Source organism: Cnephaeus nilssonii (genome assembly GCF_951640355.1).
Source record: "Cnephaeus nilssonii genome assembly, chromosome: 8".
Taxonomy (NCBI): Eukaryota; Metazoa; Chordata; class Mammalia; order Chiroptera; family Vespertilionidae; genus Cnephaeus; species Cnephaeus nilssonii.
In genome coordinates, this window is record NC_137079.1 from 99962248 (window position 1) to 99987922 (window position 25675).

A 25675-nucleotide genomic window follows, 5' to 3' on the forward strand; every position below is an offset into this window, starting at 1 on the left:
CAACTTCTAAATTTACATTCCCAACCCAGCTTTCTCTCTCCAAGTGCAGACTAACTTGTACATCCAACTGCCTACTCAGTACTTCACTGGATGTATGACAAACACCTCCAAGTTATTCTCACTAAAACTGAACTCTTTGTCTTGTATCCAAACCTGAGCCATCTGCATCTTCTCCATCTTGATTGAAGGAAAATTCATCTAACTCCTCTCTTTTTCTCATACCCCACATCAAATTAACCTTCCCATTCAGATCCTTCCACTTCTCACAACTTCTATTAGAACTCTCCTACTGGGAGCAACCATCATCTCTCATCTGAATACTGCTGTAGCCTCCTAACTGGTCCCCCTACTTTCAACCCTGCCTTCATCCACACAACAGCCAGAGTGATCCTTTAAAAGCCTAAGTCAGATCATGAAAGTCTTCTGCTCAAATCCCTGCAATGGCTCCCCTTCTCTTTAGAGTAAAAGCCAAAACCCTTGCACTGGCTTATAAAACATTGATCTGATTCCCTGTTACAGTCCTGATCTCACATCACCCTCACTCATTATACTCCCGTCACATCAGCCTCCTTGCTACTACAAATTCCTAGCCATGCTCTTGCTTCTTGCGGTAGGGCTTGCCCTTCCCTGTGTGTCTACTGCTCTTCCCCCAGATATCCTTATGGCTATCTTTCTTGTGTCATTCAAGTCTTTGCTCATGTTCCGCCTCTTCAATGAGGCTTCCCCTGACCACCTCATTCAAACCTGCTATCTACCTCTTCCCCAGCACTCCAATTTCCTTTACTCTGCTCTACATTTTTTCTTTACATTCAAATTCTTTATTATAGCTGTTGTTTATTGTGTCTCTCTTTCCTATTACATTGATTTTATGAGGGCAGAGATCTTTGCGTAATCATTGATGTATTCCAGTTCCTAGAATGGTGCCTGGCCTGGCACATGATAGGTGCTCAAAAATATTTGTTGACTGATGAAATGAGCCCTAGAATTAGTAAAAATTAGAGCTGAAAGAGTCTTTAAAGATGATCTAGTTTATCATCCCCCAATAGTAGCCACTAGTGTTTAGTCATCTATAATTTATTTCATTTTTATCTTTTTAATCTAATAATGTTTTTCTCAATCCAATATATCCAAAATATTATCATATCAATATATAATCAGTATGAAATTATTAATGAAATATTTTATGTTCTTTTAATTTGTACTGTCTCCCTCCCCTCCAGTTTCATTGAGATATACTTGATACATATATTGCAAAATGATTACCGTAAGTTTAGTTAAGATCCATCACCTCCCATAGTTACACATTTCTTTAATGTGATGAGAGCTTTTAAATTTCTTTTAAACTGATCATCTGTAGTTATATTTGCTAAGGATTTTTTTAAGTCCCTGAAATATTAGTAATAGATTGTTTTCTGTGAATTGTGCAACTTTATGATTTAAATGTTGTATGTCTATTAAATACATCTAGTTGATTTTAGGAAAATCAGATTTCTATGCAAGTATATTTTATAGTGAAATAATTACCTCTGAGATATTGGTATTTCATCCTAATTTTAAAAACAAAAACCTGTAAAAATAACCATACAATTCAAATAATTGTTCATTAATGGCAATTTAATTCCCTCTGCTGAGTCTAAAGCATCAGAAATTGGAAAAAATTTCCAGGAATTAGTGAATTGTTTTACAATGTAAAAATGCCTTTTACAGCTTACCAGTAAAACTGAATAAAACTGCTTTATCATCACAAAACAGAAATAGTTTCAAGAAGTCAATTTTAAAATTGTATTTGTGTTCTTGATTTTTTTAAATTACTAAAATTAAAAATATAATAAAAACATATGAGTACAGAAAAACAGGACAATTATTTTTCATGGTAATTTTAAAAGACTAATAAATTTTAGTTGAAAAACACCTAGAACAAGACATACTGATTCTTTGTATGGATATGTGAAAATGTGAAAACTGTGTCAATACACGTAGGTAGTTTGATAAATAAGCTGAGACTTTGAAATATGAAAATTATTTGCAATCACTTTGCAAGAGATGAAACAGCAGATGTTGAAACTGAGGCCTTTAACTTCAATGTGCAAATCCAGTTGTAACTTCCTCAGTTTTCCAACCTTCACATCAACTTTAATAAGATCTAATTTGATAAATTTCATAAATATTCATACTCAGAACATTATTACTCTCTCAAAATTAATCATACTAACCATAATGTTTCTATCTCCATTTGTTTATGCTTTTATGAATGCACTTAATTTACAATATCTTGTATTACAGTCACTTCTGTTTTGTAGCTTATTTATAAACTAGGGGCCCAATGCATGAACTTGTGCACCTTGAAAGGAACTGTGGGCCGCGAGGCTGTGGTGGGCACAGGGGCAGGTCTCGGCCCATCCTCCCCGCCCCCGCCCAGCCCCTCCCACCATGACCTCCTGGTCCCCTGTCTGCTGGAAGCCCCATTCCTGCTGCCGCTCCCACCCACTGATGGCGCCGGCTCTGCTCACACCTGCTGAAGGCGTGGAGCCATTGGAGCCGACGCCAGCAGCAGGTGAGAGCAGGGCCAGCACTGTCAGTGGGTGTGAGCAGTGGCTGCTGCCCCGATGGCCCCTCAGGAGCAGGGGAAGGTGGAGAAGCCCTGAGAGGTGGAGAAGCAATCGGGGCCGGCAGCTACCGCTCGCACCCACTGACGGTGCCGAGTGATCGGGGCTAGCACTGGGCACTGGCAGCGGGTGTGAGTGGTGGCTCTGGCGCCAGCAGCAGGTATGAGCAGGGCCAACGCTGGAAGCAGGTGTGAGCGCTGGGTGGGACTGCAGTGTGTGGGAGCAAAGAATTTTCAGTAACCACCAGAGGCTCACCCCAATGTCAGCTACCAACGCCGCCCCGCCTTGGTCTGGCACCCCCACTCACCTGCTCCACCATCCCGCTGCTGCCAATGCCCACCATGTTCCATGCGTGCCCCCTGGTGGTCAGCACACGTCATAGCGACTGGTTGTTTGGTTGTTCCGCCATTCAGTCTATTTGCATATAGTATTTTTTATATATAGACTAGAGGCCTGTTGCATGGAAATTCATGCACTCGGGGGGGGGGGGGGTCTCCCTCAGCCCGGCTTGCACCCTCTCACAATCCGGGACCCCTGGGTAGGGTTCCTTGGGTCCCTAAGCCTAGCCTGAGATCAGGGCCTATTGGGGCTTTCCTTCCCCCAGCTGCAGGCAGCTGGCCCCACCCCCACTGATGCCCTGCTTGCCATCTGTGCAGCGCTGTCCCCCCTCCCCAGTAGCCTCCCTCTGCAGGCGACAGGCTGGGGTGATGGCTTGGTGGCCTGGGCCTCCCTCTTTCTTTGCTGAGGGGCGGGGCCAGCCCTGCAAGGGGCCGTCTGCCTACCTGATCGCCCCTAACCGCTGGTCTGCCTACCTGATCACACCAAAACACTCAGCCTGCCTGCCTGATTGCCCCTAACCACTTGCTTGGGGGTGGGGCCAGCTCGCGAGGGGCCATTGTGGTCTGGTCTCTGGTCGTTTCAGTCGTGATGCCTCTGGCCTTTTATTATATAGAATATTACCTCCTCTATTTGCCTTTATGCTAAGAGTTAGAGGAGTCTCTAATTTCATTCAGGAAAATTCATCAACATTTATTAAGTTATAATCATGCTTGGCAATTTGAGAGTTGGAAAAATCTCTATAGCCTTGCGTCTTATAAAAATATTACTGTTACTTTATCTTCTGCATTAAACATCAGATAACTACTTCAAGTTGTTTTTCCTTCAAAAGTGTATGCTTAAGAATTTTCTTATAATTGCTAAACAAGAGAGATCATACTCATAGAAGAGATCTTCCTACAAACAATGAAATAAACTTAAAAAACAAACAAACCTTGCTATCTACTAGAACTGACTGTGTAAGTGCCACATAAACCAAAGAATGTCTTTTTTGTTTTTCAGTTTCCATCTTCAATGTGGAAGCAAGCACTCCTTACCTTAACGAAACTCATCCGAATAGTGCACATCTTAGTTAACTCATAGACGACTTCAAATCCATGGTGAACTGACTGAGCAAGCAGCTGAGCAAAGAGCTGGTTGTTGAAGATCTTGAGGCTACACCCACTGGGGATCTTGCAGACAGAGGCTGGGTGGAAACCGTGCTGATAGTTGCAGTTTCGACTCTGGACAAAGATGCTGCTGTCGCTCACACACTCAGCATAGACCTCTCCCCCGACGTAATATAAATGCACACCTATGAGGCAAAAACAGTCTTCAAATACCTGCACCACCTTTAGCTTAGCTGTACCACCATTCTCTTCTCATTGACATTTGTAACCTGAAGAAATGTGACTATCTACTGTGAAGTTAATTTTCATATCACCAATTACAGATTAGTAAGATATGTGACCTAAATGCCAACTTGTTTTAATTCTAATTTGTGCTTTTTCCATGAGTCCATTTAAAATAAAAGTGGATTGCAACCCATGTTTACCATTACTTTACAGAACAAGTAAATCAGCTCCTTCCATCATTTTCTCAATCTCACATTCATTCACTCTAAGAGTAAGATCACCCAGCAGTTATGGCTCAGAGGTTGAGTGTTGACACATGAATCAGGAGGTCACAGTTTGATTTCTGGTCAGGGCACATGCCCAAGTTGCAGGCCTGATCCCCCCTAGGGGGCGTGCAGGAGGCAGCTGATCGATAATGTTTCTCTCTTATCGATGTTTCCATCTCTCTATCCCACTCCCTTCCTCTCTCTCTAAAAATCAATAAAAACATATTTAAAAGAATAAATAAAAGTAAGCTCATAATATTTAATACAAAAAGAAAACTTAATGCATAAAATATCAAATAGCCCTTCTGGTACATATATAAGTAAAAAAATTAAAACTGGACACGGTAATATGAAAAATATTACTTAAGTGTATACACTAAACCCACTTCAGAGGAAACAATAAAAGAAGTTTAAATTTTATTTTACCAACAATTATAAATCCATTTCTCTTCATAAATATCTAAAAGAGACCTAATTCATCTTAAAGCTTATCAACTTCTAATATAGATCATAGAAATAATGCCTATTTTTTACTTATAAACAAAGAAATGCTTGCCACATTTTCAGATATAGACAATCAAAACATAGTTTATGTTACTTTCTCCCACATTCCTGGAATTAAAAGGCACTGCTCACACTAATTTTTACTCCAAATTAAATGTGCGTTATTTCCCTTCAAATTTCTGGTTTTGGAATTCAACATAAATTTATAGCAAGTTCCTGGGGTTAGATAAAATGAAGAAAGTCTAGTCTGTAGATATTAAATACCAGAACAAATTTTCTCCAACCTTTTAACAGAAATAAAATTCTCTACCACTACTACATGATTGTAAATTCAATCATCCTGCAGTTATAGGATATTCCTAGAAATGAACTAAAATATACTTACAGTGATATATTTTAGATTGCCTCAAAATAAAGAAAATTTTAAAATAGAATTTATAGCCCGTCAGGGGTTCTCAGATCCAAATTTGCATAACTTTGCATTTAGGAAACATTACTGAGACAGCTGCTGAATTTCTTTGTCAGGTTCTAAGTAGCACTTGAGGGCCTTTGTATGTGAATACCTCCCAACATATCTATTGTCTCCTTTTCCCATCTTCTTTCCCTTAATACAATTTTAGAAAATAATGGTTTTCAGGATTATGTATTCCAACCATATCACTCTGAAGAAACTGATCCAGGGTCACACAGATAAAGCACAGCTGTTGATATTCAGGCTAAGGTTCCCCTCTCCCTACACAGATCAGACCGCTCCTCTCTTCTCTCAGCCTTCCTCTCCCTTTTCTTTCTCATATCCATTATTCATTCTCCCTGAATGGCTTGGGGTCTGACACCCATGGCCCGCCCTGAGGTGTAGGCAGAAGTATGTTCCTAATTGGCTAGGATATAGTTACTTGGTTGGACTGACATGTTGGAGATTACGGCCTTAGGGCACCTCCAAACCCTGACTTCCTTGAACAACTCTGTGAACTCCAGGTGGCAGGCCTGCCTCTGGGGTGCTTGTGGTGTTTCATAAAAAATAAAAAGAAAGTAAGTTAGTGAGAGAGGTGTTAGGTAGGAGTTAGACATGAGCAGCTGGGGTGGGGCCTGCCCTGGGGTCCTGAACAGGGGTCAGACCAACATTGCCTTCAGATCATTTCTCTATGGACAGCCAGAATCCAGTAGAACAACAGCGGGTAGGTTTGGAACCAGTGGGTTCTTGGCGCAAGCTCAGAAGAAAATGACATGACCTCAATGTGACCTTACTAGGGTCCTGGACCAATTATAATAAAATTGGCATTGTGGTTTTGGACACACACACACCCCTTAATACATTTTTCTGTATGCATTATGGGTAAGAGAATGTGTGGAAAAATATAGTTATATAACTCTTTTTTGTCAATCATCCCTGAATGCAAATGAAAGTCTCCACCCAGAAAATCCCTCATTTAAACCATATAACCCAGGAGTTCAAGGTCATTGTCTCTCTTGACTGGCCCACTACTCATTTATCTTCAATAAACCCCACTTTGCTTTACTTTCATTTTCGTTGACCTTAAAATATTTTCTGCATTGACAAGAAGAACCGGACTCCCAGCCAATAACCCTAATCGGTAACATCTTTTTGGCACCACAACTCGGATTTCACAAACTGTAAGTCCTCTGGCCACGAGGCTGGAGAAAAGACTACTCTTCCTTCTTGTCCAGGATTGGGAGGTCAAGGCAGTAATTCTAGTTAAAAAGGGATAACTGCCTGCCAGTGGAAAACTAAAATAACTATGAGCACCTGGAGATGAACTGACACCAAAGATATGAGGCACATCTTCCTTCCAGTCTGTGTAAGCAGACACTCTCAGGTGACTGAGGGTCCTTGTGGAGGTGTCAGAGGATCTCCCTGGTGACATGCAGGAGCCTCAAAGGGACTCAACAATACAATTGTAATTAAACGTTGACCCATATGAGGAGTGCATATAAGGTTTGGTCACCCAGCACTCCAAGTCCTCATGGTGGTTTTAGACAGCCGTGAGAGAAACTGAGACACGTAAAAGGAGAGAGGATGACCATCAGGCTTTACTGCCTCTTGGAGCCACCTCCAAAAGCACCACACTCTGACCCACCACATTGATACCCAAGAATTCTGCTCGCAGTCATGACTCCAACTCATCTACATTCTTGGCATATAATTCTCATCATCCATGCATTGTTAGAATTTAATACACCTCTCCTGCCCAACCAGACTCTCTTTACCTACACTCTAGCTTGCCTCTTGGCTACTACTGTTTCTAGGAAATCTATCTGTCCTCTTCCAGGTAGACCTATGGATAAATCTTCCTATCTATCACCTAGAAAATCTCTCAGTGTTTAACAGGGTCAAGTCTCTATAGCATTTGGCAGGAAGTGCCATGGTAAATTTCTACAGTATCATGGGTTATGACAGGCACAGAGTTCTCACAATTTGGACAATGTAAGAACTCTCAGAGTATGGTGTAGACATCATCAAAGGAATAGGAGAGACGCAGACTATAAGATATGATGCAGAAGTCCAAGGTACAAAACAAGTAAAAGGTAAAGGACACCATAAATTTACCTCAAACGTAGAAAGTTAGACATGAGCAGCCCTGGGGTCCTGTAAAGGGGTCAGACCAACATTGCCTTCAGCTCATTTCTCTATGGGCAGCCCAGCATCCAGTAGAACACCAGTGGGCAGATTCAGAACCAGCGGGTTCTTGGTGCAAGCTCAGAAGAAAATGACATGACCTCATTGCAACCTTACTAGGGTCCTGGACTAATTATAATAAAATTTGCACTGTGGTTTTGACTCTCCTCCCCCCGCCCCCCTACCATGGGTCTTTCTGTGTGCATTATGGTAAGGACATGTGCAGAAAAATATAATTATATAAACCTTTTCTGTCAATCATCCCTGAATGCAAATTAAAGTTTCCACCCAGAAAATCCCTCATTTAAACCATATAATCCAGCAGTTCAGGTCCATTCTCTCTCTCTCTCTCTCTCTCTCTCTGAACAACATGATGAACAAGCCAGTTTGGGTCCAACCGAGCTACATGGAATGCCCCACTTTGCCACTCACAACTCAGTGACTCTTCCCTGGCTGGGCTGCATGCAAAGCTTCTCTCTCACCATGGCTGCTGGGATCCTGGCACGCCCTCACACACTTCCTCCCAGCCCATTCTCACCTGAACAAGAAAGCCCGCTAGAGAAAATTTAGAAAATGCAGACACACCGAAAATAAAAATCAGCCACAAATCTACAGCCCAGAAATAACAAAAGCTAAATATGTATTATATATCTTTTAGTCTTTTACGTGCATTTTAAAAGCAAAATTAGAATCATACTCTATAGGATTTTTCTAACTTTTTTCATTTATTAGTATATTGTGAACACTTTCTTATGATATTAAGTATTTTGCAACATCAAGTTTAATAACTGCAATAGTATGACATTCTATGTTAATTTTTATTTTATTTTTAGGATTTGCTTTCGAATGAGAAGTCTTACCCATGTTCAAAGGCAGAATGGAAAGGGCATTTTAAGAAAGGAAAAAAACGTCTTTTGGAAAAGGAAGCAATCCAAAAATCACCTTGAAGTGCAAATCCTCTTTCTAAAGAATTGAGAAACCAAAATCTGGTCCCAGGATAATTCCTTTCATAAAACAGGAAGAATTACTGGAATTCTACAGAACTTGAGCTAGAAGGTGAAAAACTAGCTCTAAGAACAATTCACTGATTTGGTACACATGATGACTTTCAGGAAAGTTTTGATTTGCCCCAAAAGTTCAAGAATTGGGGTTAATGCCTCAAGAATTATCATAACTACCGACTCCTTCCCCCCACTAACTAGGGGAAGAACAAACATCTGACAGGACAAATAAAACATGTCTATACATGCAAAAGTGAAATGTGCTTGTCTTGTTCAAGTGTCATTTTCATGCCAAGAACCTAGTACAGGCTCATTATGAGGAGTTAACTTCAGTTATAGCACAAATCCTAAGTGCTCATAGATGACTGTACTATTGATTATGATTATCTTAAGTCATGCTTTCTCAGAGTATATATAATCCTACCTCAATTATCTTAAGAGCATATCTCTGCTCATGCAGTTAATTCAAAATGTGGTTTTTCTAATTATTTGGAAATAGGGGTCATCCTAAAAGCCACTGTAAAAAAGCAGGCAAGTATTATACTCCAATGACCTAGACTGGCTATTTATTCCATCATTACCAAATTGCAGGAAATGACCTTTGCTTTATTTTGGGCAGTCACATATAGGTATTGTATGTCAGTAGTTCTTTTTTTCTATAAAGATCCTTATTATTCTCCCATGGGCCTCTGTGTAACCCTCAGTGCAGTACTCCTTTTCTAGAATATTTTTTGAAGGAAAACATAAAATCTTCTCTAATTAACATTTTAAAAGTAAATCACTATTAAATGCAAGTGTTTATTGTTAGTAGAGCCTTATTTCAATATCTCTGACTTGACTATGAGGTACCACTGCTGTGGCATATACTACGTATTTGCATTACATATTGAAAGGTTCAGTTCTTCAAACAATGCATTATGAGGGGTATCAAGATAAAAAAGCAGGAGTGGTCCCTCCCTTCCAGAGTGGGGAGCAACTGGGCCTGGGAAAGAGAACCATGGGTGCAAATCTCTGGCATCATGAGTAAGCTACTGAACTCTGAGCTTCAGTTGTCTCATCTGTGAAATGGGACTAAGAAAACCTAATGTGCAGGGTTACTATAAAAATAATACATGCAAGTATTAGTAATCAGTGGGGGTAGGTATCAGTCATTTGAAAGTGTTCAAGTGGTTTGCCTAGTTTTCAGGGAAGAATATGGATAGACTTTATACTAGAATACATTGTTCCAGGTTCTTTTTTTTTTTTTTTTAACATGTTTTATTGCCTTTTTACAGAGAGGAAGGGAGAGAGATAGAGAGTTAGAAACATCGATGAGAGAGAAACATTGATCAGCTGCCTTCTGCATACCCCCTACTGGGGATGTGCCCGCAACCAAGGTACATGCCCTTGACCAGAATTGAACCTGGGACCCTTGAGTCCGCAGGCCAACGCTCTATCCACTGAGCCAAACCGGTTAGGGCTGTTCCAGGTTCTTCAGGGTATTGCCTCTGATATTTAATTGGTAGTCTCTGGTATGCTAGCACCAATTTGCTAATGACAATTTCAATCGTTTTGCTAGCAAGGTCAGAGTAATAAGTTCTATTCTTTTTGCACCAGCTAACTGTTGCAAGGCCATAAATAAATAGTTGGTACTTGTCCTACCATCTAACAGACTTGTCCTACCGTCTCACAGTGTGTTCTATTAGACAGAAAGCAGGGTGAAAGAGCATGGGTGAGTGAATCAGCATAGTGGTGATGGCCACTAGAGAAAACAACTTGAAGTACATGCTCTGCTGAGAGGGTGGTAGCATTAACGTCCTTAGGAGGGTCAGCCATCTGAGCTAATGTAAGTGGCAAGGAACACAGCCCGGAAGTGGTCTCTAAGCTAATTGATAACTATTGAGGGAAGAAATGGCTGGGGTAGAAACCTTCCACCTTGCCCCTCTTCTACAGTTTAACATTAACATAGCACTCAGGTGATCCTTTTAAAGTGAAAACGAAGATCAGTGAACTCAATTTAAATCTATCTTCCCATTTCTCACAGAGTCACAGAAGAAACATTCGAAGCAGACAGGATCTGGCTCTGCTTCTTCTATGACTTCCCCACCTGCTTACTCACTCTGTTCCACGCACCCTGGCTTCCCACCTGTTTCTATAGTATGCCACGGCCTTTGCAACTGCTGTTCCCTTTGCTTGGAAAGCATTCCCCAGATATTCACACTGCTCATTTCCTCTTTAGCTCCCTGCTCCAATGTCACCTTCTTAGGAAGGACTTCCCGGGCTACCCTGTTGTAAATTATAACATGCCCTCCCCTACCCACTTCCCCTCCTTTGTTTAACTCTAAACCTTTATCATTGGACATATTATATATGTTACTAGTAGCTCTGTGCATGAATCCGTGCGCCAGTAGCTCTCTGCAGGGCCTGGCTGCACCGTGCCCGCTGCCCAGAGGCTCTCTGCGGCCCAGAGGCCCATCCGTTTTATCTGTTATACAGTCTTGGTTCTGGCATTTGCATGCTTGGTGTAGCAGGAATGGGAAGAAAACACCCCATTCATTTGTGAAGTGCCCAGAGCCATGTCTTTCAGATTTTCCCAAGTGGAATTCTGCGCATCTCCTTGGGCCTCCAGCACTGCTAGCTTGCACACCTCTTTCCCTCCAATTAAAATGAGTAAGTCACAGGGATGACATGCTCCTGTCAGCACTCACTCAGGTAAATTGAGTGAGTGCTGACAGGGGCCCATCCATGGCTGGGCACAGAATGCTTGCCTCATCGCCATGGCGACGAAGCAAGCATTCCGCCATGCCACTCACACTGCCTGTTCTCAGTGACCACCCCCTGGGACTGGGGGACTCTGGCGTGGCTGAGAGGACTGGGTGCCACCATCTTTGTGATGGAGTGACAGTTAATTTGCATATTACCCTTTTATTAGATAGGATTTCTTGTCTGTCTTTCCTTAGTAATACGTGATTCACAAGGCAGGAATTTTTCATCCTTTTTGTTTGTTAGGTTTTGGTTTGTTTCCCATTGATGCATCCCTAGGAGCAGAATAATCTGGCTAAGAGCAGATGCTCAATAAATTTTGGGGAGATGAATGAGTATCTCTGAAATCTAAGTGTCTCTATTAATTAACTCATAGAACAAGTTGATTTATTCTCTAATTAAGGAGTGCATTGTATTGCAAATTTATTCAGGCTGGTTCTCCTGGAAGCCCTGATACTCTGAACCAAATAATCCACAAGAGTACCTAAAAAAAAATCCCCTGACCTCATAGAAGACTGGTAACTCTTGCTTTAAAAATATTCCAAGCCAGACCTGGCCTGTGTGGCTCAGTTGGTTGGGTGTCATCCATGCACCATGTGAGGGTGGACTGCCCTTCCATCCAAGTAAGCACTTAGTTAAGCTTTCTTAAGCTCTCCCTCCTATGGTTCCTTAACCCTATGGATCAGCTCTCAGCCAACAACACAGAACACCAACTCTTCATGTCCATATCAGCAGCACTTTGAACAAGCTGCTTGCAGAAAGATTCCCAGAATGCACTCAATACTCCTTCAATATTTTAACTCTATCTTTGGATCAAGTGGCATCAAGTAGAAGTCTAATATGTAGACCAATCTGAAAAGCCCCTCAGCAAACAGCTCTACAATATTACATTTTAATGTTCTGCCTTTAGATTTCACTTGCAGATTCTTATAAAAAAACATTTATTCTTATAAAAAACATGGTTCTTATTAAAACCATACCTGAGAAATTTGTTTAAAAATTCAGTCAAAAGAAAAGTATTATTTCCTTTGAGGAGCTGTTATGTTTCCCCCTTTGTAATAAAAATTACATTACAGGAGAGGAACCAAGATGGCGGCATAGGTTCCTGAACTTGAACACCTGAACTTGCTGTCTCGCATAACCACATCCAAACTACAACTAAAAGGAAAAACGGATTTCATCCAGAACCACGGGAAGGCTGGCTGAGAGGAAGTTCTATAACAAGAAGGAAAGAGAAAAGTGCATCTAGACTGGTAGGAGGTGCGAGGTGCAGAGGTGCGGAAGAGCGAAGGTACGAAGGCGCGTGTGGAAATGAGCTGGCAACTGGGTACACTGTGTTCTTTTTCAATTGGGAGGGAGATACAAACTCCTGACTGCTCTGCACTCCAGTACCGGGTGAGACTCGGGACCCAGACTCATATGGGGAGAAACTGGGCTGTCTGGCATTGGGCCAGAACACAAGGTTGGCTTTCTCTCCCAGGTGGTCTCAGCGTTCATTGTTCCTGCATGGGGCCACGGGACACAGAGACCCAGGGACCTATTGGGGCAGGGCCATTGGGCAACCACTGCTGTTTGCACTGCCCCATGATTCCCTGAGACCATGCCCCACCCAATTTACAACCCCACCCAAGCTGTGCACAGAGGCGTTTGCATATGAATGACCTGGCCTTTTGCAACCTAACCTAACAAACTGCAGCTGGGTCAAAGAACCCCAGAACTTCCAAAAGAAGGCCTAAGGTTCGTCAGCAGCCTGCACCGCTTCACAGCGGTGCCTCATTTGGGGACCTCCAAACCCCAAACTAAGAGGAGGAATCTGCAGATCTCTCTGTAGCTCCTATTGGGTGGCCTAGGGCAGTGGTTGACTTTGCACCTCCTTGGAGATCAAAGAGCCAGTGCACCCAGTGGTCAAAGTGAGACCATCCAGATTACAACTCTTCACATCCATAAGAGACACACTCAGCGGGGAGACTCAGTGAGCACCAAAGCCCCACTGAAGCAAGTCCTGCCCCATAAGGGTATTTCCAGCTCAGCAGTTCTCCCATTGTAGACACAACTGGTCCTCACAGCCAATTGGTCTGGAAGTCAATTCCACCCAGTGATACCAACAGCAATCAAGGCTTATCTACAACAAGACTGTGCACATAGCCCACAAAGGGGTGCACCAAGAGCGTCCATCAGGTAACTGGGGAGGCTGAGCCACTGGGCCCTATAGGACACCTAGCACACAAAGCCACTCTATCAAGAGAGGGAAGAGTCCAAAATGCGGAGACAAAGAAACAGGTCACAAATGAAAGAAATTGAGGAAATCAAACTACTGGATATAGAGTTCAAAAGCACAGTTATAAGGTTACTCAATAATCTTCTAGAAACCTCCGAGAAATATAGTGAGACCCTCAAGGATATGAAAAAGGACCAATTAGAAATTAAGCATACACTGACTGAAATAAAGAATAATATACAGAGATCCAACAGCAGACTAGAGAATCCCAAGAATCAAGTCAAAGATTTGAAATATGAAGAAGCAAAAAACACCCAACTGGAAGAGCAAAAAGCAAAAAGAATCCAAAAATATGAAGATAATGTAAGGAGCCTCTGGAACAACTTAAAGCATACCAACATCAGAATTATGGGGGTGACAGAAGAAGGAGAGAGCAAGATACTGAAAACCTATTTGAAGAAATAATGACAGAAAACTTCCCCCACCTGGTGAAAGAAATAGACTTACAAGTCCAGGAAGTACACAGAATCCCCAACAAAAGGAATCCAAAGAGGACCACACCAAGACACATCATAATTAAAATGCCAAGAGCAAAAGACAAAGAGAGAATCTTACAAGCAGCAAGAGAAAACCAGTTAGTTACTTACAAGGGAGCACCCATACGATTGTCAGCTGATTTCTCAACAGAAACTATGCAGGCCAGACAGGAGTGGCAAGAAATATTCAAAGTGATGAATAGCAAGAACCTACAACCAAGACTACTCTACCCAGCAAAGCTATCATTCAGAATTGAAGGCCAGATAAAGAGCTTCACATAAGAAAAAGCTAAAGGAGTTCATCACCACCAAACCAGTATTATATGAAAGGCTGAAAGGTATTTTTTTAAATTTCTTTATTGATTAAGGTGTCACATATTTGTCCTCATCCCCCCATTCCCATCCCACACCCCTCCCCATGGATGCCCCATGAAAGGTATTCTTTAAGAAGAGGAGGAAGAAGAAAAAAGGTAAAGATAAAAATTATGAACAACAAATACATATCTATCAACAAGTGAATCTAAAAATCAAGTCAATAAAAAATATGATGAACAGAATAAACTGGTGAATATAATAGAATCAGGGGCATAGAAAGGAAGTAGACTAACAATTCTCGGGGGAAATAAGGTGTGGGGGGTGCGGGAAGAGACTGGACAAAAATCGAACACCTATGATCCCCAGTAGGTGGCATGCAGGAAGCAGCTTATCCATGTTGTCTCTCTCATCATTGATTTTTCTCTCTCCCTTCCTCTCTCTGAAATTAATAAAAACTCTTTTAAAAATTATATTATAGATTGAGGTCCCTTTTCTGATCTCCCTGTCAAGAAACCTATAGTGAAATTTTAATCACAATCACAATGCTAACCCTAAGGATGACATGCTTGTATTTTTCTCTGTCCCCTTTACCCCCAGTTTCTGATTTTCTATTTTTCACTTATCATTTCACTGCAAAGGTTTCTTGGAAGCCACTTCAAAACTACATGGTAAAATACAGAATATGAATAAAAATAAAGTAATTGTCACCATTAAGAGTCAACATCAATGAATGAATTAAATGAATGTTTTTAATCAATGGCTTGTACATTTACTACAACAGGAGGCACTCAGGAGGCATGTTAGGAAGAATATTAGAATGCATCACCACATGAAATAATGAAAGAAAAGGCTCATGTGGCTCCTTTCCAAAGGTGGTCTGAGTGCTGGATGGGAAGAGAAAAGATCAATTGGCTCTCAAGTTTCTTTACACCTGTGATTCCAGAACAGTCTGACATGATAGTGAACAGGGAGGTATCACTGAGACACTACCAACTATTCTAAAATAAAAGAAAATGTTTTAAAGATCCTCAACCAGGCCTGCCACTAAACCATTGACTCTGCCAATAAAGGAAGCTTCAAAAACATCATTGGCCAGACCCCATAGAGGCTTGTGCCATGGGCTGTTGTAACAATGCCTGGACACAGGAGAGCCCCAGTCATTCCCCAAAATAAATAACTCAGGATGTTTAACTCCCTAGCTTCTAAGTCTCCAAAGGTAGCCTTACCTCATATAAATAATCAGCCAGCCAGAATTCTTCTTCTTCAGAAGTTATCTAGCCTCTTTGGGCAACTCAAAAATAATCCACAATCCTTTTATTTAATAACTAGAGGCTCGGTGCATGAAAATTCATGCACTGGAGGGGGGGGGGTCCCTCAGCCCGGCCTGCCCCCTCTCACAGTCTGGGAGTCCTCAGGGGCAAGAGGCGACCTGGCGATCAGGGGAAGGCGACGCCCACATCACACCTCTGCTGCTGCCACTGCTGGCAGCGCAAGCCTCGGCTGGCCCTGGTTACCTGAGCCTTGGGTGGCCCTGGGCAGCTGGGCAGCCACCATCTGAGGCTTGCCTGTGCCTCGAGCAGGCCCTAGGTGGCTGGGCAGCCGCCATCCAAGGCTTGCCTGCACCTCCGGCCAGCCCTGGGCAGCTGGGAGACTGAGGGTGGGTCTGGCCACACCACGTGCCTGCCACCACCCCCCCGCCCACCCCAAGTGGGGCTGAAAGGACTGGGGGACTCTGGCAGGGCTGAGGGAACTGAGTGCCTCCGTCTTTGTGATGGTGTGATGGTCAATTTGCATATTCACTCTTAATTAGATAGGATTTCATCCTGTATTCCCATTTATCATCTTGTTTGTTTTCATTATATGCACACTATGCCACCCCGCAAAAGATGTCATGCCCACTTTATAGGCAGAGAAACCCAGCCCTGTGCCATCCCAATAGGTTACATGGCCAATGAACGGCTTGTTTCTGTTTCCATGTTTTAGCTCAGAAGAACAGAAAAAGAAATTACATATTTCTTTTACCCTTTCCTATGTGTCTCCTGGTATTTTCTATTGTTGAGTTTCTGTTTACATTAGAAAGAAGTCCAAGACAGAATCTGTTCCTGTTATTTGAAGGGTCTGTGAATCCATCTATAAGTACACTTCGGGAGGAAGCCTGGAACGTCTCACCAATTCGGTGGTTCAGTTCATAGTAGGCAACTGAGCACCAGTGCTGGGGCTCCTCATAGCAAACTGGCCGAAAGTCTGAAAGAAAGCAAACCAGATAGCACATTACTACCATAGTGCTTGGGCTTCCCATGTCCTGATTTCATCAGGAGATTTACATTAATGCTGCTAAGCAGAAAGTTGGCTGCAAGACCAAGTAAGCTGCCTTACAATCATTTCAAATCTATCACTTTAATGAAAACTGTGGTGAGCTTATCTGGTTAATGCATCTATGGCCAAGGCCACTGACCTAGTGACTCTCCCATACTTACAGTATTTGTACACATATCTATGAGTATTGAGGGGGCCAAGCAAACAAGAATATGAGTGGATCCATGTAAAGTTCATCACCTCTAGAAGAAACACAGATCAAAGAAAACTGGCAGGTCACTTCATTTCCGCATGAGAAAGATAGCGTATTACTCTTACTGTATGCCACACTGAGTCCCTGTGGCAAAGAGTACCATTCCCTAACAAATGAAAGATGAAATATAATAGTTTGGATATGACAAAACCAAATCAGAAACATTGGATAGCACTTTAAATTATTTAAGAAAGAAAATAAAATTCTATCTAAATAAACTCACATTCTCTTTAATGTACAAATGGAATACTTAATTACTTATGACATAAAGATATTTTAAAGAGAGCTATATATTTCATTAGGAAATCCATGAATGTTATGTTTTCACCCCAAATTTTTCAGTTAAGTGACTAATAAAAGTTCAGAGTTCTTTGTCACCCACACTTTTTCTCTACCCTTCTATGGATTGTATAATCTTTCTTTTCTTTGAATATCCTTGTAATTCTTGTACCTAAAGTGTGTTCCATTATGCACTAAATATACATTTTTAAAACAGATAAATTAGGGGGCTATCTGATTTACAAAAGGTCCTTAACTTATAAAAGAATTGGGATACTTTAAGTAGTATAGTCCTTTGGACCCTCCCCACTCAGTGTGGTTCATGGAACTGCAGGCCTGCATCACCTGGGAACTTGTTAGGTATGCAGATTCTTTCCCCAACTCATATCCAGGGTATCAAAATGGTATTTATACAAAATCACTACATGCTCTATATGAACACTAAAGTAGACCAACATTTTTCTAGTCTATTGTAAGACACATTTTGTAAAAATGCTATTTACATCTATTTCTAAGAGCACCTCTCCAAGCCTCAATGAAAGACACCATTCTAAATCTATAGTAAAAACAGAAATGGGAAAAAATTGTTAACTTCTTAAATATCCAATTCCATAGTAAACATCAAGAACTACAAATGTTAAGTTAAAATAAAAGGTTAATGTATTCTAGTAAACAGGATGCTAAACAAATGTCCACTCTATGGCACTGAGGAATGCCAAAGTTAAAATGCAAAGAAAGCCATACTACCTGCCCCTTAAATCACTTGGGAAATAGAAGGCAAGAACATTTGGTTTTGTTTGGACTTTTATTTGTTTTATTTGGGGGTAACAGAAAACACTCCTGCAAAATAGATACATTTAGCTGTTCATCTGCAAATTTATCTCCATTAGGCATTGATAGCACTAAATGACTATCAGTTGTGGCATCTACAGGTCAGCCATTCTGGTTCTCTGGGGTTTCTGTGGCATAATAAAACAGAGGTGGTGTGTTGACTATAAGAAAGAAGTAAAACAAAGGAATGTCAAACTGATAAACTACACAAAGACAACCTGACCCAACCTTTTTGGCTGTTAAACTCCTTGGTGGACAGTGTTTTTGCTAGAGACCAGTAACATAATAAGTGATACTGTGAGTGTCCTACAGGGGAAGTGGGTTGTCCTAAGCTCCTCACTAAAGGGTTGAATAGTTTTCCCTCTGACTTATGACTTATCATTGAGTTTAAATGCTTTCATAAGATTTTCAAACTGAGGAGCTATTCTCCTAGCTTTTCTCAGTAACAGAAGAGCCTGTTATCTGGCTTTTATAACAGAGAAAGCTAACCCTTTGAAATTAGCTTAATTTTCAGCTCCTCTGTTGTCATGGTCTGTACAATGGCCACAGCAATGTTCTGTCTCTGAGATAGTTCAAATATGCCCCCAAATACAGGATAGCTGAAACCTGATTATAACCTTGAGCCCAAGGCACACTGAGAAGGGTTCTTCTCCCCAAATACCAGTCCTACTAGAGGCCTGGTGCATGAGTTCGTGCACAGGTGGGGTCCAGCCAGCCCACCCCAATGGGGCCTATTGGACCAGGCCAGTGGGGGGAGGGGCCATGGCAGTTAGCCAGCCAGTCCTGCCCCTGATCGGGGTATTGGGGGCCAATCAGGGCCCAGATCAGGCTGGTTGGCTGCTGCAGTGCGCATCATAGCCACTGGTCATTCTGGTCATTCCGCCATTCTGGTTGCTGGGCTTTTATATATATAGATGATTGGAAAGTGAACATGGTTAAGAAAATGATGTGCAACAAGTAGATACTATCTTATCAGAATTAATTCATTACACAATAAAAAATCCTGAGGCAGAAGAAAAACTCTTTAAAGAGAACCTCAGAATAACTGATTCCTTCTGTATGCATTCCTAATGTCAGTATGTTATATAAATGTTAGAGTTCAACAGCTTAAAATTTTGAATCAGTCTGCCTTTGTTGAATTGTCCATTCAAGTAGTTCTCACACTTAAGTGTGCATGAAAATCACCAGTGAAACTTGTTAAAAATGCAGATTCTGACGTGGCCTATGTGGCTCAGTTCATTAAGGGTTGTTCCATGCACCATAAGGTCACTGGCTTGATTCTAGGTCAGGGCACATGCCCAGGGATTGAGTTCAATCCTCAGTCAGAGCATTTACAGGGGACAGCTGATCAATGTTTCTCTCTCAGATCAATGTTTCTCTGTCTCTCTCTCCCTCCCTCACTTCTTCTCAAAAATTAATAAAAATATCCTATATAATAAAGAGGCAATATGCAAATTGACCCTCACTCCAACACACAAGATGGTCACCCCCATGTGGTCCAATATGGCAGCCACAAGATGGCCAGCAGGGAAGGGCAGTTGGGGGGGGGCAGGCCAGCAGGGGAGGGCAGTTGGGGGGGACCCAGGCCTGCAGGGGATGGAAGTTGGGGGGACCAGGCCAGCAGGAGAGGGCAGTTAGGGGAGACCAGGCCTGCAGGGGAGGTTAGTTGGGGGCAACCAGGCTGGCAGGGGAGGGCAGTTAGGATCAACCAGACTGGCAAGGCCGGGAAGTTAGGGGTGACTGGGCCAGCAGGGGAGGGAAGTTAGGGGTGACCAGGCCTGCAGGGGAGGTCAGTTAGGGGAGACCAGGCCTGCAGGGGAGGGCAGTTAGGGGAGACCAGGCGTGCAGGGGAGGTTAGTTGGGGGCGACCAGGCTGGCAGGGGAGGGCAGTTAGGGATGACAAGGCTTGCAAATGGGCCAGCAGGGGAGCAGTTAGGCATTGAACAGGCTGGCAGGGGAGTAGTTAGGGAGTGATCAGGCTGGTAGGCAGAAGCGGTTAGGGGCAATCAGGCATGCAGGCAGGTGAGAGGTTGGGAGCCAGCAGTCCTGGATTGTGAATGGGATGTCCGATTGTCTGGATCGGGCCTAAAAGGGCAGTCGGACATCCCTTGAGGAAGTCCCAGTTTGGAAAGGGTGCAGGCTGGGCTGAGGGACACACACACACACACACACACACACACACACACACACACATGCCATGCAAGAAATTCATGCACTGGGCCTCTAGTATTTAAATAAAAGTAAATAAATGAATGAATGAATGAATGAATGGGTAAATAAATGCAGGTTCCTGGCCAAACCCCCAGAAATTCTGAGTCTATAGATCAGTGGTTGAATGCAGCCATGTATGCTTTAACAGGCACTGCAGGTGGTCATCTGACCATACCGAATAACCATGAATAAGGTATTTCCCTTTGAGAAAATGAACTGTAACACTGGTGAAAAAGTTATAAAACAAGATGACCCTTCAGCAGGTCCTGGAGTAAATCTGTCTATAAAATTAAGGGGCTTAATATAAAGAGTTACTGTATGACCCAGCTGTCCTACTCCTCAGTATATTCCCACAGGAATTAAAAGCAGTGACTCAAACAGATACTTGCACATCAATGTTCATATCAGCATTATTCACAATAGCCTAAAGATGGAAAAAAACACACAAATATCCATAGACCAATAAATGAATTTTTTAAAATGTGATATACCTATATAATGGAATATTGTAGATGTGAAGAATTTAAATAGTAGATGTACTGCTTGAGGGGGTACATCTACTAAAAGGAAGAAAGGAATAACTCTAAGGGGAAGAGGCAACTTCTTTACCTTCCCACATTTTATGAATTTTTTGAGGATGGGGATAATTTTTATTAATCTTTTAATTTTACTTTTGGCACCCTAAGGCAATGCTTGCATATAGTATGAGTTCCATAAATATCTGTTAAATAAATGAATATATGAAGAAATGAATGAGGCAGATCACAATATCTGGCACCTAATGCATTTATGCATGCTTATAGGAACTTGTTAGCTCAGGATATTTTCTCACACTCCTGAGGTACATAAAATCTTTTTTTCATTGTCTAAATTAAAACTACTTTATAGGTATGATACTACATGCAATTATCGCTATGGGCTTGGTTCTCCCTCTCCCTTCTACATGTTTTTTAAATTCAACAAATATCGATTGACCAGGTCAGTGCTTCAGATGCTGTGCTTACTTCCCATAGCAAAAAGGGAGAATGCACTGCCTGGAACTGGGGCCTCCTTCTGCCCTACACATCCTTTGTAGGAGAGTCTCCCTTTGATTGTTGAAAGAGGCACTCATTGCTTGCCCTCCGGTCAGCTCTTTTTGCTCAGCTTAGAAAAGCTTATTATAAGCTTATTGCTACTGGCTTTAGAAAACAAAACCAAACAAACAAAAAAACACCTCAAAATTCCAAAGGATGCTATTCAAGTCCATTTAATTTCTGAGAGCTTCCAAAGGATTGGGACCAAAAACCAGAGCAAAGGCATGTTGTAGCTCCAGGATAACTGCTCCAAAATGGATATAGTACTGATCATCTTAGAGGCTGGGCAGGGTCCAAGAGCACAAAAGAGATGGCCATGTGAACTGTAAAGCTCTACATGAACATGAGTTACAGTGATTAAAAATTATGATGATCACACCATAATTGTGTTGAATTGTATACCACATAGACCAGCAGCTTTTACTGACCTGAGTGTTGATAGGGGCTTTCTGGCTCTGAAGGGCTTCCTGGGGAGTGAGAGTAGCTGGCTGTGCACAGGGACTGTGAGAATGCTTGCCCTGACGAGGGAGGGAATGCAGAGCAGGGAGGCTGCTGGAGAGAGTCAGGGTAGGTGGCGTTGTGCGGCAGGAGTGGCTCACTGTGGAGGGAGGCACTGCAGAACTTGGCCAGAAGGCTCAGCTGGGGGTTATATTCACTGTGTCTCGGCACCAATACAGGCGGCAGCACTAGCATGAGAAAGAAACCAGTGGGTTAGAATTGACATTGGCTCATCGGCACAAAACAGAGTTTACACTTGCTGTTTTTGTCCAATCTTTTTTATGATAAAGCTTTGTTTTTCCTTTGGGAAGTACTGTTTCACCATTCTTAGTGTTCATTGTGAATTGTCAATTGTAGTCCCATCTTTTCCCAAAAAGTGAGCTTGTGAATCAAGCTAAACCAATGGTTTCTCTCCTTAAAGCATGAATCTGTTTAAGAATGTAACAATTAACAAAAAGTGTAGAGGAGAATCATTGTGAGGTCAGCATTCTAAATAGAAACTGCCTATTTATTCCTACCACAGAAATTAGCAAACCTGTCCTACTACTTGGTCTTCTGAAGATTTAATTGTTCGTGTCTTCCTTTTATTCTGCCAATAAAGTGTTTGTTTGTTTGTCTGTTTAAGGCAAAATAGGTTTTCATTGCTTGCTATAAAATAATAAGTGACGTACAAAATATTTTCCCCTCAGAGACCATGTTGAATTATTTAGAAGACCAACCTAAATTTTAGCTCAGTAGTGCTGCTAAAGTAAAAACATGCTACCTGGTCTTACCAGAAAGATATAAAGGCAACTAAAAGTTATTTTGTAAAAGATAAACAGTGAATAATAATAAAAGTGAATAAGTAAAAGGTAATAGAGAACTTATAAATAAAGCCCGTTCATTTAGCATTTCCCTTCTGGGTTACACACTTTAAGAAGAACATGAGTTTTCTTGATCCTGATTCTGTACAAAAACTTAGGAACTGATACAATTCTCTAGGGCAAGCACTGTCCAGGCATTCATGGCTCCTATTGACTTCTGAAGTGTCACAATGCCCAACAGAAAGAAGATATTCCATAAGTGTTATTGAGCTACAATCTATGACCAATGTAAATGCAGACAGAGAAGCAGAGAAAATAGAAAAAAAAATTGATTCAAGAAATAGCCAAAGAAAAATTTTCAGAACTATAGAAGAATCCATGTCATCAGATTGAAGAGAACAAAAGTGCACATCCCAATGAATAAAAACAGATCCAAACCTAGTCATACCATATTGAATTTCAAACATCTAGACAAGTGGAATATTCTAAAAGCTCCCAGAGGATCACCTCAAAGTCACCTACAAAGAAATGAAACTAAAACTGACTTATGACTTCCCATCACCAATGCTGGATGCTAGAAGGCAATGGACCAGGCTTTTCTAAGGGAAAATAATTCTTTTTTTTTTCTTTTTGCTATCTAAACTTTGATTTTAATGCAAAATGTATTAGCAACAGACACAACTCCAGAGCACTTTCATCACAAAACAACATAATTATTGGGTTCCCCCAGATTGCCCTCTCAGATAGGGGATATCATCTGCTTAATCTTTACATCTATTGGCCTAGGAACTTATGAGGAGAATACTTATTTATAACAAGAGGCCCAGTGCATGAAATTTGTGCATGGGGGGGAGGGTTCCCTCAGCCTAGCATGCACCCTCTCCAATCTGGGACCTCTTGGGGGATGTCCAACTGCCGGTTTAGGGCCAATCCCCTAAACTGGCAGTCGGACATCCCTCTCACAATCCGGGACTGCTGGCTCCTAAACACTCGCCTGCCTGCCTGCCTGACTGATTGTCCTAACCGCTTCTGCCTGCCAGCCTGATCGCCCCCACTGCCCTACCCTGCTGGCCCAATCGCCCCAGCTGCCCTCCCCTGCAGGCCTGGTCCCCCCCTCAACTGCTCTCCCCTGCAGGTCTGGTCCCCCAAACTGCCCTCCCCTGCAGGCCCAGTCGCCCCCAACTGCCCTCCCTTGCTGACCCGATCACCCCCAACTGCCCTCCCCTGCCAGCCTGATCGCCCACAACTGCCCTACCCTGCCAGCCTGATCACCCACAACTGCCCTACCCTGCTGGCCATCTTGTAGTGGCCATCTTGTGATGCCCTGGGGGCAGATATCTTATGACAATGTGGGGGTGGCCATCTTGTGATGACATGAGGACATCATGCAAGGGCGCAAGGGCCACCTAGGCTTTTATTAGTATAGACTAGTGCCCTGGTGCATGAAATTTGTGTAAGGAGGGGGGTTCCCTTAACCCAACCTGCACCCTCTCTAATCAGGGACCCCTTAGGGGATGTCTGACTGCTGGTTTAGGCCCGATCCCTGTGGGCAGTCAGACATCCCTCTCGCTATCTGGGACCACTGGCTCCTAACTGCTCACCTGCTTGCCTGCCTGATCACCCCTAACTGCCTCTGCCTGCCTCTCTGATCACCCCTAACTGCCCTCCCCTGCCAGCCTGATCTCGCCCCCAACTGCCCTTCCCTGCCAGCCTGATTGCCCCTAACTGCCTCTGCCTGCCTGATCACCCCTAACTGCCCTCCCCTGCTGGCCTGATCTCACCCCCAACTGCCCTCCCCTGCAGGCCTGATCTTGCCCCTAACTGCCCTCCTCTGCCAGCCAATTTGGTTCTGATTGGTCGGTTTCTATGCCAGTCAGCATCAAAAGCTCTGCCTCCTAGGCAGCCATTGGCTCCTCACACTTCACCCAGATTTGGTTCTGATTGGCCGGTTTTTATGACAGTCAGTGTCTCTGGGCCTATCAATGGGGCCTGATCAGAAAGGAGGGGCTGATCAGCAGCCCCAGTGTAGGTCTGGAGAGAAATGGAGGCATGGCTGCTGACTCCACCCAGAGGGAAAGAGACAGGCAAGTGCTGATCAACAGCTGCCACACAGGCTATGGATCAGACCCTGCTTCTCTCTTCAGGCCTCTCTCTGGGCCTGATTCGCAGCCCCATCAGCAGTCAGTGCTGGGTCACCACGCCTGCAGCCCCAGCAGTCAGTGCTGGCTTGCCATGGCAACCCAGCGTTAACTGCAGGACTAACTTCTGGTTGGCCGAGCCTCCAGTCATGATGGACCCAGAGCTTTTATATATTAGAGTAACAGTGGGCTGAAGCAAGCAAAACACACTGTCTTCACCACTATGATGAAATTGTCCATTAATAACGGTTTTCCTCCAAGGTACAAGCCAGCTTTTCTATTTGGAATTGTTATCAACATCAGCAATAATTCTTTGGAATAGCTCATTAGTTTAGGGAGTTACAATGCCACACTGAGTATGTGGCTGTTTTGAAGAAGGATGGATAGTGAGGATGCTCTGTGAATTTCAAATATAAGTCATCAGGCTTCTGGCAGCGTCTATTGTTTAATTCCATATTATAAAGGTGCCATGATGGACTATGATTGCTTAAAATCCTCTGTTTACTGTCTGACTTTAGAGTGGTATCTTTTTTTTTTTTTACTAGAGTCAATTTGGTTATCTATACAGGAAACATGCCCATGTACTGGGAAGACTTGCTTCATGTTGTGATTATCAACATCAGTTTTGCAAAAGCATCCAACAAAAGGCTCCATGCATATAATATCAGATACTAGAAACTATAACTAAAAAACAAAATAAAAAATCTGGTAAATTTATCAACCTATGTGCATCCGACTTCCGATTTCACACACACACACACACACACACACACACACACA

The 25675-nt window shown here is 42.6% G+C and overlaps 1 protein-coding gene across 7 annotated transcripts in view; it reads right to left on the reverse strand.

Annotated features, from left to right (window-relative positions):
* SMAD9 (SMAD family member 9) overlaps nt 1–25675 on the reverse strand; it is an 85035-nt gene that overhangs the window by 13561 nt on the left and 45799 nt on the right. For 4 of the 7 annotated variants that reach the window (XM_079779248.1, XM_079779247.1, XM_079779249.1 and 1 more), the window contains exons 3-5: nt 21885–22142; nt 16516–16737; nt 3980–4236 (exon numbers count right to left, since the gene is read on the reverse strand). In XM_079779248.1, coding sequence (XP_079635374.1) covers nt 3980–4236; nt 16516–16737; nt 21885–22142 — 737 coding nt within the window. The remainder of the gene's footprint in view (nt 1–3979; nt 4237–16515; nt 16738–21884; nt 22143–25675) is intronic. The other 3 variants (XM_079779251.1, XM_079779253.1, XM_079779252.1) reach the window with 3 other exon arrangements.